At 33.8% G+C, this 11,461-nt stretch overlaps 1 protein-coding gene across 1 annotated transcript; it reads left to right on the top strand.

Moving 5' to 3' along the window:
- Nucleotides 1-3,191: 3,191 nt before the first annotated feature.
- LOC103495599 (aconitate hydratase, cytoplasmic) lies at nt 3,192-11,002 on the top strand. The gene is made up of 20 exons (XM_008457220.3): nt 3,192-3,916; nt 4,236-4,340; nt 4,465-4,625; nt 4,724-4,816; nt 5,239-5,424; nt 5,577-5,738; nt 5,863-6,007; nt 6,097-6,239; nt 6,321-6,377; nt 6,495-6,574; nt 6,704-6,779; nt 6,919-7,104; nt 7,208-7,275; nt 7,661-7,779; nt 7,938-8,059; nt 9,015-9,113; nt 9,198-9,677; nt 10,119-10,217; nt 10,332-10,574; nt 10,686-11,002. Exons 1-20 carry the CDS (start codon nt 3,640-3,642, stop codon nt 10,752-10,754), a joined length of 2,970 nt encoding a protein of 989 aa, XP_008455442.1. The 5' UTR covers nt 3,192-3,639; the 3' UTR covers nt 10,755-11,002.
- The last annotated feature ends 459 nt before the right edge of the window (nt 11,003-11,461 follow it).

Genomic DNA, 11,461 nt, shown 5'->3' with positions numbered 1-11,461 from the left:
TGGATTACGAAGGGTTACTTGTATAATAAACATAATTTGGTTTAAAAAAAAAAAAAAAGAGAGAGAAAGAGAAAAGAAATTATTATAAATCTTTCGAATTACCATAACCTAACCCAATAAAAACAAGTCACGGACCAAATGACCCATCAAATTTGAAGGACATGTTTTGGTAGTCGGAGAAAAAAAGAAAAGAGTGGAAGTGGTTGCGATGTTTCTTGAGAGAGTGATTATTTAGAGAAACGAGGCCAAGCTTAGGGCGAGGAGGCGAGAGAAGAGAAAACCAAATTGAATAAATTGAGGGTACCCTACGATTCCCTTTGTCTTCTTTAATTTTAAAAAACAACACCGCAAGTGTAGCGGCGTTATTTGATTGGAGAACCACAACTGCTGTTTTGGCATTAACGCACCGTGGTCTCCACATGATTATTACGACAGAATACAATGTTTCTACAAAAAGAAGAAGAAGATAGCCTTCTCCAAATCAAATAATGGATTTAGATCTCAAAAAAAATATTTCCTCTTAACCATAACAATAACAATAATAATAATAATAATAATAATAATAATAATAATAATAATAATGATAACCTAATGCTAATAACTCCTAAACAATAATACTAATACCATATGCCAAAATTAATGCTAAAAAAATATAAGGGTTTTCTCAAGATAAAAAATAAGGTATTGTTTTTTTTGTTTATTAGATATATGTTTGTTAAGTGGTTTTTTATTGACTATTTTAAAAATATAAAAGACTGAAATATTTACGTTGTATACAATATTTTGTAACGCGTCTAATATATTAATATATTTGGTACACAATTCTTTATTGTTTTGTACACAGATTTCGTTTAATTAAGTTACATTATCATTTAGATTTAGTTATACGTTTTTCATGATATTTTATAAAAAATGTGTATAAAAAAAAGAGAAAAAGGAAGATAGAAAGAAATGAAAAAAATAAGTAAGGAGGAAAAAAGAAAGATTAGAAAAAAATGACAGTGTAAAAAATCTCAAATTTATTTGACCGATTTAATAACGCAGAGTGAAAACAACTTTCCTTTTTAATTTTTAGCTTAAAGTTATGGTTTAAATTTGTTTTTTTTTTCCTAATATATCTAAATTTAAAATTCATTTCTTAAAAAAGAAAAAAAAGACAAATATACTAATTCACTTTACAGCCTCAATTTATAAATATGTTATGAAAATAGATTCTAAACGTTGGGAACATGAAATCCATCTTTTTCTGTTGGAATATTTATTTACAAATTTTTGTTTTCGTATCACTAACAAAACAAGTGCTAACATTGTTGAAGGAAGAAGAACAAAGCTGTGAATTTAGATATTCCACAAAAAGCAGTCTTGTATATAAAAAATCGAAGCGTAAATATGTTGTCAATGAAAAATAAGAAAACTTTTAAATGTAACAAACGCGAAAGTTCAGTTAGTCATTTTTAAAATATTATAGGTATATCTTTCCATTTTTAAGCTTCCCTCGAAATCTAGGGTCTATGTCTTACTTTCTTGTTTTTCTCTTTTCTTTATCTGAGAGCAGAAAGGTTTTTCTTGTTATTTCTTCTTTTTTCTTTTTTTTTTTTCGTTCCCTAGTTACATCTTTCTTCTTTTCTTTTTTACGTTTGTTTAGATTAGGGTAAAGGATAACCATCTAATCTTGAAAAAATTCGCCATTTACATTAGGGAAACTAAATATAAATAAAAAATATTAAAAAAAATGGTTTAGCCAAATTTAAACGATATGTCTACCAAATTTGAAAAAACGATCGACGCAAATATAAACGATCGTATATAACAAAAGTGTACAAAACCAGATCTAAACGATTGTGTAATACAATTAATTATAACCAAATTAAACGATAGAATTCGAAGAACAAACGTGTACAAAAAATATATTCTAGGCATTACCAAATGACGGGGCTGTATTTTCTATGACATCCTATGACATTTTTCTATTTTTAAAATTGTTGTCGTAAATATTTTGATTTTTTGTTATAATTTTTAAATGACCTTTACAAAATATATAAATATTCAGGTCTTTTGTTATTTTCTAAAACAACAAACAAAAATCTCATTAAAATCTGTTATATTTCAAGAGTTGAGTATGCTTTTTTAAAAATTTCTATGAATTTTTTATAATCCCAAGAAAGACAAAAAAATAAATATGGCAAAAACTTGTGAGTTGAAGACATTTAATTTCATAATATTAACTAATTTAATTAAAAAATCTTAACGTTGAATGAATTGATTATTATTATAAATAAAAACAATTATTTTTAAAAATAAAAACAATATTACATGTACTAAAAAACAATTTAACTTTTACACGCTTAATTTTCGAAAAAATTTAATTTTTTGGAACATTTTTAGATATAGTAAAATAAATAAAAATATTTATGACATATATCACAATTTTGTATTCTATTAATGATAGATATTGATAGATTATTATTATTTGTCTACCAATGTAATTGATAGATACATATTAATGTCTATCATAGATAAAAGATGAAATTTTGCTATATTTTGTAAATATTTTGTCAAATTTATCATTTTTTACGATTTTTTTTTAATAAAATTCAAATATATAAACCAATGAATCAAATTTCAAAATTTGTAAGGTTCTACGTAGCAAGTCTAATACTCTATTTGACGCTTATATAGATATCAAAAACACACCAATTTCATAGTCGAAAACTTATCGGTAACAAATAATTCTACAAACCTAACTTCCACTTGTAAACTTATTTATTTTAAAAACAAAGAGAAGATTAGGGTAGGGAAATTGTGATTCCATTGAACCTAAATAAAAGAAGAAGAAAAAGTTTAATTTAAATATAGAAAGGAAAGTGAAAATACGTGGCTGAATTAGGTATTTAGAAATCCCAAAATGTGAAAAAGATTATGGGGAGAACCGTATCCCTCTCAATTACTCTCACACAATTATTCCAAATTTGCCCAAATTGACTCAGCCCTCTTGCGAAACTTCCCCAACTTGGCTCTTCATTTTTAAATTATATACAAAATAATTTCATTCTATGTACCCACCTTCTTTTTTCTTATGCTCTTCCTCCAATTGAATTCTGCCATCTCTTCCCACGCCATGACCAAGAGGAGACTTTTCTAATAAATTGAAACAAATATTCGCATTTAAAAGGTGAGTATAGAATTAACTAATTTAACGTCTATACTTCTTATGAAATGTAATAAATATTGAATAAAATATAGAAAGTATAGAATAAAATGATAATTTGAGTATTTAATTAATGAATGAGAAAAGCAAAAAGTCAAAAGAAGAGAGAAAAATGAAAAAGGAACCTAATGATCCCGTCATCAAAACGAAGAGTCGTTTTTGAAATTGGATGCCGAACACAGTGCACCTCAAGGTAGAGGAACACTTCCCTTGTCCCTCTTGGTGGCTCTTAACTTTACCCGCCAGATCAGTTCCAAGAGCAAAGTGGCACGCAGCCCTAAGTCTCTCATTCCCTCCTCCCAATCTCCACACGCCCTTTCTTTCTTCCCTCTCCCTGAGAACGACGACCACCACCTCCATTTCTTCTTCCATTTTCAGTCTCCCCATACCTTTCTTTTTATCCTCATCCTGATCGTCATTCATATATAATAATGGCTTCGGCCTCGGCCTCTGCTCTGCTCAGAGCTTCAAGAGCAAGGTTATTTTCCCCTTCTTTATGCTCCAGAGCCTTTCCCTCTGCTTCTTCTCCCAACCCTTCCTCCCTTTCTTTCGTTTCTACTTATAGATCTCTTTCTGCTTCCTCTGCCTTTCGATCGACTACTCGCTGGAGCCACGGTGTCGGTTGGCGTTCTCCTCTTAGTCTTCGTGCTCAGATCAGAGCCGTTGCTCCTGCGATTGAACGTCTCCACCGCAAATTCTCTTCCATGGGTATCACCTACAACATTTAGCTCTCTTGTTATTATTCCATATTGTGTGAAACGATCTTTTCTCGATGTTATTGTTTGGTTGCGATGTTTATTGATTGAAATATTAACTGTTGCTGCTGTCACTGACGTATGCGAGACTACGAAAATATGATAGAGCTTAGGCGTCTGTCTTTTTCTGATTCGTTTTTTGATCTATATGGTTTCTCGAGGATTGATATGTTGTGAGGATGTAATTTGATGCTGATAATTCGAGACTTAATGTTTTATTTTATTTATTTATTTATTTTTTTACTTTAGTTTTATTGTGATTATGGTTTCAGCTGCTGAAAATCCTTTCAAGGAAAATTTAACGAGTCTTCCTAAGCCTGGCGGTGGAGAATTTGGAAAGTATTACAGTCTACCGTCTTTGAATGATCCGAGAATTGGTAACGATTTCGAACTTACTACTGCAGAAGGAAATTTATTTATTTATTTTTTAGAAACACATTCTTGTGTATTCTTTTTGCGTAATGTGAATACTCATTGTATTTTTACGTTTATGGTTGACAGATAAGTTGCCTTACTCCATCAGAATATTACTTGAATCTGCGATTCGGAACTGTGACAATTTCCAAGTGAAAAAGGAAGATGTCGAGAAAATTATTGATTGGGAAAATAGCTCCCCAAAGCAAGTTGAAATTCCTTTCAAACCTGCTCGTGTCCTACTGCAGGTATGGTTTGGTAGATTCTGAGATTTTCATGAATGGTTTTGTTGTTTTCTGTCATCGTTCTTTTAAATTGTCCCATTTCTAATATTCCATGATCCCAGGATTTTACCGGGGTACCAGCAGTTGTTGATCTTGCTTGTATGCGAGATGCCATGAACAAACTGGGCAGTGATTCCAACAAAATAAATCCCCTGGTATATTTTTACTTCTTAAATACCTTTATACTTTCCGTCTGTGGTGAAAGATGAATTTGTGGGGTCTGAACTAGTTGATTTAATTCACTGCTTTGACCAATGGTCTCACATATTATGTTGATAGCCAAGACGTGAGAAATTTGATGAGATGTTTCATGTTGATATTTAATTATTATGAAGAACTGTAATATTTGAACCCTGTTACTCTTTTATTCCTGACTATGATCATCATTCATGATTTTTTTTAATGCTCAAAGGGATTACATGCTGCAGTTATGATATCCTTTTTTCGAGTTATCAATTCTTTTGTTGCAATTTACATCGGTCATGCAAGTTTCTGTTGATATCCTTAAATATCCAAAATTATGACGTCTATGTTTCTTTTGATAAGTTTCTAACTGGAATGACCATCCGTTATGTAGGTTCCTGTAGACCTTGTGATTGATCATTCAGTTCAAGTTGATGTAACTAGATCAGAAAATGCAGTTCAGGCCAATATGGAGCTTGAATTCCAAAGGAACAAGGAAAGATTTGCTTTCCTAAAATGGGGGTCTAATGCATTCCAGAATATGCTGGTTGTTCCTCCTGGGTCTGGTATTGTGCATCAGGTAAGCCAATATCTGAAGCGGGCTAGAAGTTTCTGGAGTGTAAAATTTTACTTTTGAGAAGTTGTTCTGTTTCGGCTAACAGGACTATGTTAATACAGCATTTTCTTTTTGTTTAGCATTGAATTTTAAAATTTTACATATGAATGTTGCAGGTCAATTTGGAATATCTTGGAAGAGTGGTTTTCAACACTAGTGGTCTGCTCTACCCTGATAGTGTTGTTGGAACTGATTCTCACACAACAATGATTGATGGTTTGGGGGTTGCTGGTTGGGGTGTTGGAGGTATCGAGGCAGAAGCTGCAATGCTTGGACAGGTTATTAAGTTCTGATCATTTGTTTTCATTTATTAACTTCTATTGATTCAGTACATATATTGCTGTGTTATCTTGAAGGCTTGTGTTGAATTCTATACTGATGATCGAATTTTATAATTGATAGCCAATGAGCATGGTATTGCCTGGTGTCGTTGGTTTCAAGTTATCTGGAAAATTACGAAATGGGGTCACTGCTACTGACTTGGTTTTGACTGTGACACAAATGTTGAGGAAGCATGGCGTTGTTGGCAAATTTGTTGAGTTCTATGGTAATTAAAACTTATACATTATCATTGAGCTGTTTTTGACGCAATTTTACTTTTCAGCTGATAGTGTTTGTATGTGGATGTGATTGTAGGGGATGGCATGGAGGAACTATCATTAGCTGACCGGGCTACGATTGCAAATATGTCTCCTGAGTATGGTGCAACTATGGGGTTCTTTCCAGTGGATCATGTTACCTTGCAATATCTCAAGTTAACTGGAAGAAGTGATGAAACTGTGGGTGTTATGTTAGTTTATTGATAAATAAGTTGTATAGAATAGTGAAATCCAGTATAACTTGTTTTTTCCTGACCATAGGTGTCAATGATCGAAGCTTACCTCCGGGCAAATAAAATGTTTGTTGACTATAATGAGGTAAAATCATGCATATTAGTTTTCTTATTTCTTTTATGAGTGCTTACCTCCTGGTCATCTGATTTTTAAATGTAGTAGTAGTTGTTTTCTTATGTTTGGTTGGTTCTTATTGTTCAGCCCCAACAAGAAAGAGTTTATTCATCTTACCTACAATTAGACCTTGCAGATGTCGAGCCATGCATTTCAGGACCAAAAAGGTGTGTGGGTCTTGGTCAATATCTTCTTTGCCCTTCATGTCTAGGTTCCTAAATGGAGCTTTTAATGTTTTATATCTGAACCTTTCATTTAATACTATAGTTTCTGATGTTACATCTTATATTTCACAGACCTCATGATCGTGTGCCTTTGAAGGAGATGAAGTCTGATTGGCATGCTTGCCTTGATAACAAAGTAGGGTTTAAGGTATGTATATTACTCTTTCTATCTCATATGGTGTGACTAAAATATTTACTATAACATTTTTTAAAGAGAAATTTACAAGAGTCTTAACATAATTCTTTTTTCATTCTATAAATATTTTAAATTCTTGCTTCTATTCAAGGGATTTGCAATACCAAAAGAAGCACAGGATAAAGTGGCGAAGTTTTCATTTCACGGGCAGCCAGCTGAGCTTAAACATGGTAGCGTTGTTATTGCTGCCATTACAAGTTGTACCAACACGTCAAACCCTAGTGTTATGTTAGGGGCTGCTCTTGTAGCGAAAAGAGCTTGTGAGCTTGGTTTGCAGGTACTCACGGGCAAGGGAGTTCAATTAATTTAAGAGACCCTTCTTATATCCCTTCCTTTTCCAGTCTTAGCATGTTAATTATACCTTCTAAATGTTACACCAGGTCAAGCCATGGGTGAAAACAAGTCTTGCACCGGGCTCAGGAGTTGTGACAAAATACTTGCTGAAGAGGTAATTGATTATCAAACCTAATTCATCACAATCATCTAGTCTAGTAACATTCTCATTTCTCAGATGGCTTCTTTCTTTTCTTTTGAAATATTTAAAGAACAGTTGAAAATATTTAATAATTGTTTTTTTTCCCTTTTTGTTTCAAAAGGTATTCATAATTGTCTTTTTATTTTATGATGATATTCTACTCTGCATTTTATAAAAATAATGAAACAAACTATTAAGAGGGGATGCTTGCCTATTTAGATATCAATAAAAACACGTTTTTTTAATTTAAAAAAAATCAAGGAATTACATATAATTTTTTAGCTTATTTCATTTTAAAAGGATAGAATCATTGGCATTTTTCTTATGTAAAAAATTTCCTTGTATTTGATTGATGCAGTGGACTACAGCCATATCTAAATCAGCAGGGCTTCCATATAGTTGGCTATGGCTGTACAACCTGTATTGGGAATTCTGGGGACTTGGATGAATCAGTATCTGCTGCTATATCTGAGAACGGTAATTTTAGAATACGATAAACTGAGTAGATCTTGTAATCGGGGAATGTGGTTGCTTTATGAAACGGGCTGACTTTACTCATTAGATAAGATTCGACAAGTATTCTGTTTCGTTTTCACCTTCTTAATTCTAATTTTTGTAAGGATTTTTTTTTGCAGATATTGTTGCAGCTGCTGTGCTCTCTGGAAACCGGAATTTTGAGGGTCGTGTTCATCCACTGACCAGAGCAAACTACCTTGCTTCACCTCCCTTGGTGGTAGCTTATGCCTTAGCTGGCACGGTATGCATGGCGATTTCTGTATCCACTTTTTTTGGTTAATTTGAGCTGTGGAATGATATATGTATTGAGCTCAGTTTTTTCATTGTTAAATTTAATTTTAAGGTAGATTTCTGAAAGGTAGTGGTATGAAAGTATAGCCAACATGTTCTCGTCCAACCTTTTCTGTTTTGTAGTTAAAGGATCATGATTATTAGTTGAAAAATAGGACAAGATCCTTTTTGCACAAGCACTTAATCTCAGCATGGCTTTACAGTAGAGTAGATCTTATGGTTTGTGGCTTTCTGATTGGTAGATGTCATTTCGCTCTCTGTTAAAAAGTATCCCATTTTCAAATCATTTTTATGTTTTCTGACCAGGGCTGTTTTTGCAACTCCATTCTGTTTCAATTCAAGATTATTTTTGTTTCTCTTGGTTGTGAATTCAACTTACTTGGTTTATTGCTTGCTTCTTTTTGTTGTTTCATTGATAAGAAGAGGAATTTCTTAAACTTTGGAAGGGGATTTAGCCATTTACGGGTCACGTGAGCTTGTCTTATTTCTTTAGTTTGTAATTACTGTAGTTTTATTTATTTTTTGTTTATTATTATTTGGGAAATTTTCATATATAGAAAAAATGCTAACTATTTACAGAAATAGCAAAAAAAATAAAAAAATAAAAATAAAAATAAAAATAAAAAAAATAAATAAAAAAAATGGTAGATATCTATCGGCCTCTATCAACAATAGATTTCTATCCATCCCCATAATTGATACAAGATAGACTTCTATTTGCGTCAATAAGTGATAAACTTGTATCAGCTTCGGCAGTAAGGAAAGCAGAAATTTTTGAGTTAAATTGTGTCCCAAGCTACTATAAAAGGATCATATTTTGCAATAATTTTTTGAAAATCTTGAATTATGTTGCTCTAACCTGGTACTGTTTTGCCAACACGAAATAACTTGAATGAATTTTCCAGGTTGATATCGACTTTGAGAAGGATCCAATTGGAAAAGGGAAGGATGGAAAGGATGTCTATTTCAGGGATATCTGGCCTTCTACAGAGGAAATAGCCGAGGTAGATGGTTTTTATTTTGTTGAAGCTCAGTGAAATACGTTTTGGCAGGAATAAGAGATTTAACTGGTTTAAAACATGTATTAGGTTGTTCAATCTAGTGTATTGCCCGACATGTTCAAAAGTACTTATGAATCAATTACAAAAGGAAACCCAATGTGGAACCAACTTTCAGTACCTGATGGCACCCTGTACTCGTGGGACCCCAAGTCCACCTATATTCATGAACCACCCTACTTCAAGAATATGACCATGGACCCTCCAGGAGCACATGGCGTTAAGGATGCTTACTGCCTCTTGAACTTTGGAGATAGCATCACTACAGATCACATTTCCCCTGCAGGAAGCATCCACAAGGACAGCCCTGCAGCAAAATACCTTCTTGAGCGTGGAGTGGACCGCAAGGATTTTAATTCTTATGGAAGTAGGCGAGGCAATGATGAGGTGATGGCAAGGGGTACTTTTGCCAACATCCGTCTTGTTAACAAGCTTCTAAATGGTGAAGTAGGCCCCAAGACCGTTCATATTCCCACTGGAGAGAAACTTTATGTCTTCGATGCAGCAGAAGTAAGTATCTTAGTTTTCTCATCTGCATATTGTTTATTAAATAGATAGTATATGCATACTTTTCGGCACTATTTTTCTGTTTTGTTTTCTTTAATAGCTCCCATAGTGACTGTTCTGTGCCTCCTCTTGCCTTCGCTTTTGTTTTTTGAATGGAGTGAAGAAAACAACAGCGGAGGAATGTTGTTGAAAATTTGTTAGCTCTCTATTGAAGGGTACATCATGACGGTCTTTTTTTTGTGTTCTACTTTTATTTTTGTAGATGTAAATTTCATAATGCCCTAGGAAGAAAATAGTTTACGAGCTTGTCATGAGAAGCTGTTGTTCCCATCTCATATGATATCTTTTTTGTTGTTTGGCTTTATAATGTATTTGTCGATTTAGAATTTCTGTACACCATTTTTGATGATGACTTTGTTTTTATGATCTATTTTGTGTTTTCAGAGATACAAGTCAGCTGGTCAAGACACCATTGTGCTGGCTGGAGCTGAGTATGGAAGTGGAAGCTCTCGGGATTGGGCTGCCAAGGGCCCAATGTTGTTGGTGAGATATAAAGATATTCTATTTTCTAATCCACGCGAAATGGATTTTTCCGTTTTCTTTTTTTTGCATATTGACGTTGCATCGACTGATCTTCTATACTTAATTTTGCACCAGGGCGTTAAAGCTGTTATTGCAAAAAGCTTTGAGAGAATTCATCGTAGTAACTTGGTGGGAATGGGTATCATTCCACTGTGTTTCAAGGCGGGTGAGGATGCCGATTCACTCGGATTGACTGGTCATGAGCGTTACTCAATTGACCTCCCAAGCAACATCAGCGAGATAAGGCCTGGCCAAGACGTGACTGTCACCACTGATTCTGGCAAATCTTTCACCTGTACGGTGCGCTTCGACACTGAGGTAATTCCACATTCTTTTCCTTTCACCACATCTCTTAGCTCAAAATGCAAGCTTTTCGCCTTCCCTGCCCGAAACATAACAAATTCGTTTCTAATTACGATTCCTCTATAGGTGGAGCTGGCCTATTTCAACCACGGAGGTATCCTTCCATACGTTATTCGAAATCTCATTAAGCAATGAGGAACATGTGTGGAGTTTTCTTGTTTAGCAGCATCAGCAGGAGGGGGCTTGGGCGTGAACTCGTCCTTTTCTTATTCCCCATTTTCGTTAATAAGGAAATAGAAAATCCCTGATGGGACTCAATTTTTTTGAATAGAGAGCGATCTATAAGCAGCAGGTTAGCCTGTCTAAGAACTGGCGAGGTTGTATTTATTTCAATTGTATCGATTATTTTCATCTGATAGTATTAATTCTGTCGCTGTTTCATATCTCACCCTCTTTTATTTTAGTATTACCCAATATGGTTGCCGATGGCATCCACATTGTTAGAGACAATAAAAGTTAAGGTTACAGCGATGCAATTACTTGAGTATGCTTTTGATGTATTGGGGAAAAGGGGAAGCCATTTTTTGTGGTTCTTTTTTTCTAATGTTCGAAACCCTGAATCCTGAACAGAGCATAATGCAGCTACAATTTTGAGTTGGCATTACACAAATGAAAGTTCTAGCAGAAGAAGAGGCTCTCATGGTTAGTCTTAGATTACTAATTCTTCGGAGACAACCATTGACAGAAGTTGGTAATCATCTAAACCAACGACCTCTCCACCATCTCATCAACGTCCTGATCAAAGAACAACCAAGAGAGTTGCTGCAATAGTATTAAAAAATTTGTTCTGAGGTTTTCAACAAAAATAACATCCTTAAAGAGGATCTTAACGAAGATCTAAA

Source organism: Cucumis melo, chromosome 1 (genome assembly GCF_025177605.1).
Source record: "Cucumis melo cultivar AY chromosome 1, USDA_Cmelo_AY_1.0, whole genome shotgun sequence".
In the NCBI taxonomy this organism is placed as follows: Eukaryota; Viridiplantae; Streptophyta; class Magnoliopsida; order Cucurbitales; family Cucurbitaceae; genus Cucumis; species Cucumis melo.
Note: the sequence above shows the minus strand (reverse complement) of the source record. Positions and strands in the feature narration are given on the sequence as shown.

Excerpts from the sequence above, each read along its gene's own strand:
- LOC103495599 (XM_008457220.3), top strand. The coding sequence starts at position 3,640 with ATGGCTTCGGCCTCGGCCTCTGCTCTGCTCAGAGCTTCAAGAGCAAGG. Across the intron at positions 6,378-6,494 it reads TGTTTGTTGACTATAATGAG|CCCCAACAAGAAAGAGTTTA; the intron begins GTAAAATCATGC and ends CTTATTGTTCAG. Across the intron at positions 7,780-7,937 it reads TGCTGCTATATCTGAGAACG|ATATTGTTGCAGCTGCTGTG; the intron begins GTAATTTTAGAA and ends TTTTTTTTGCAG.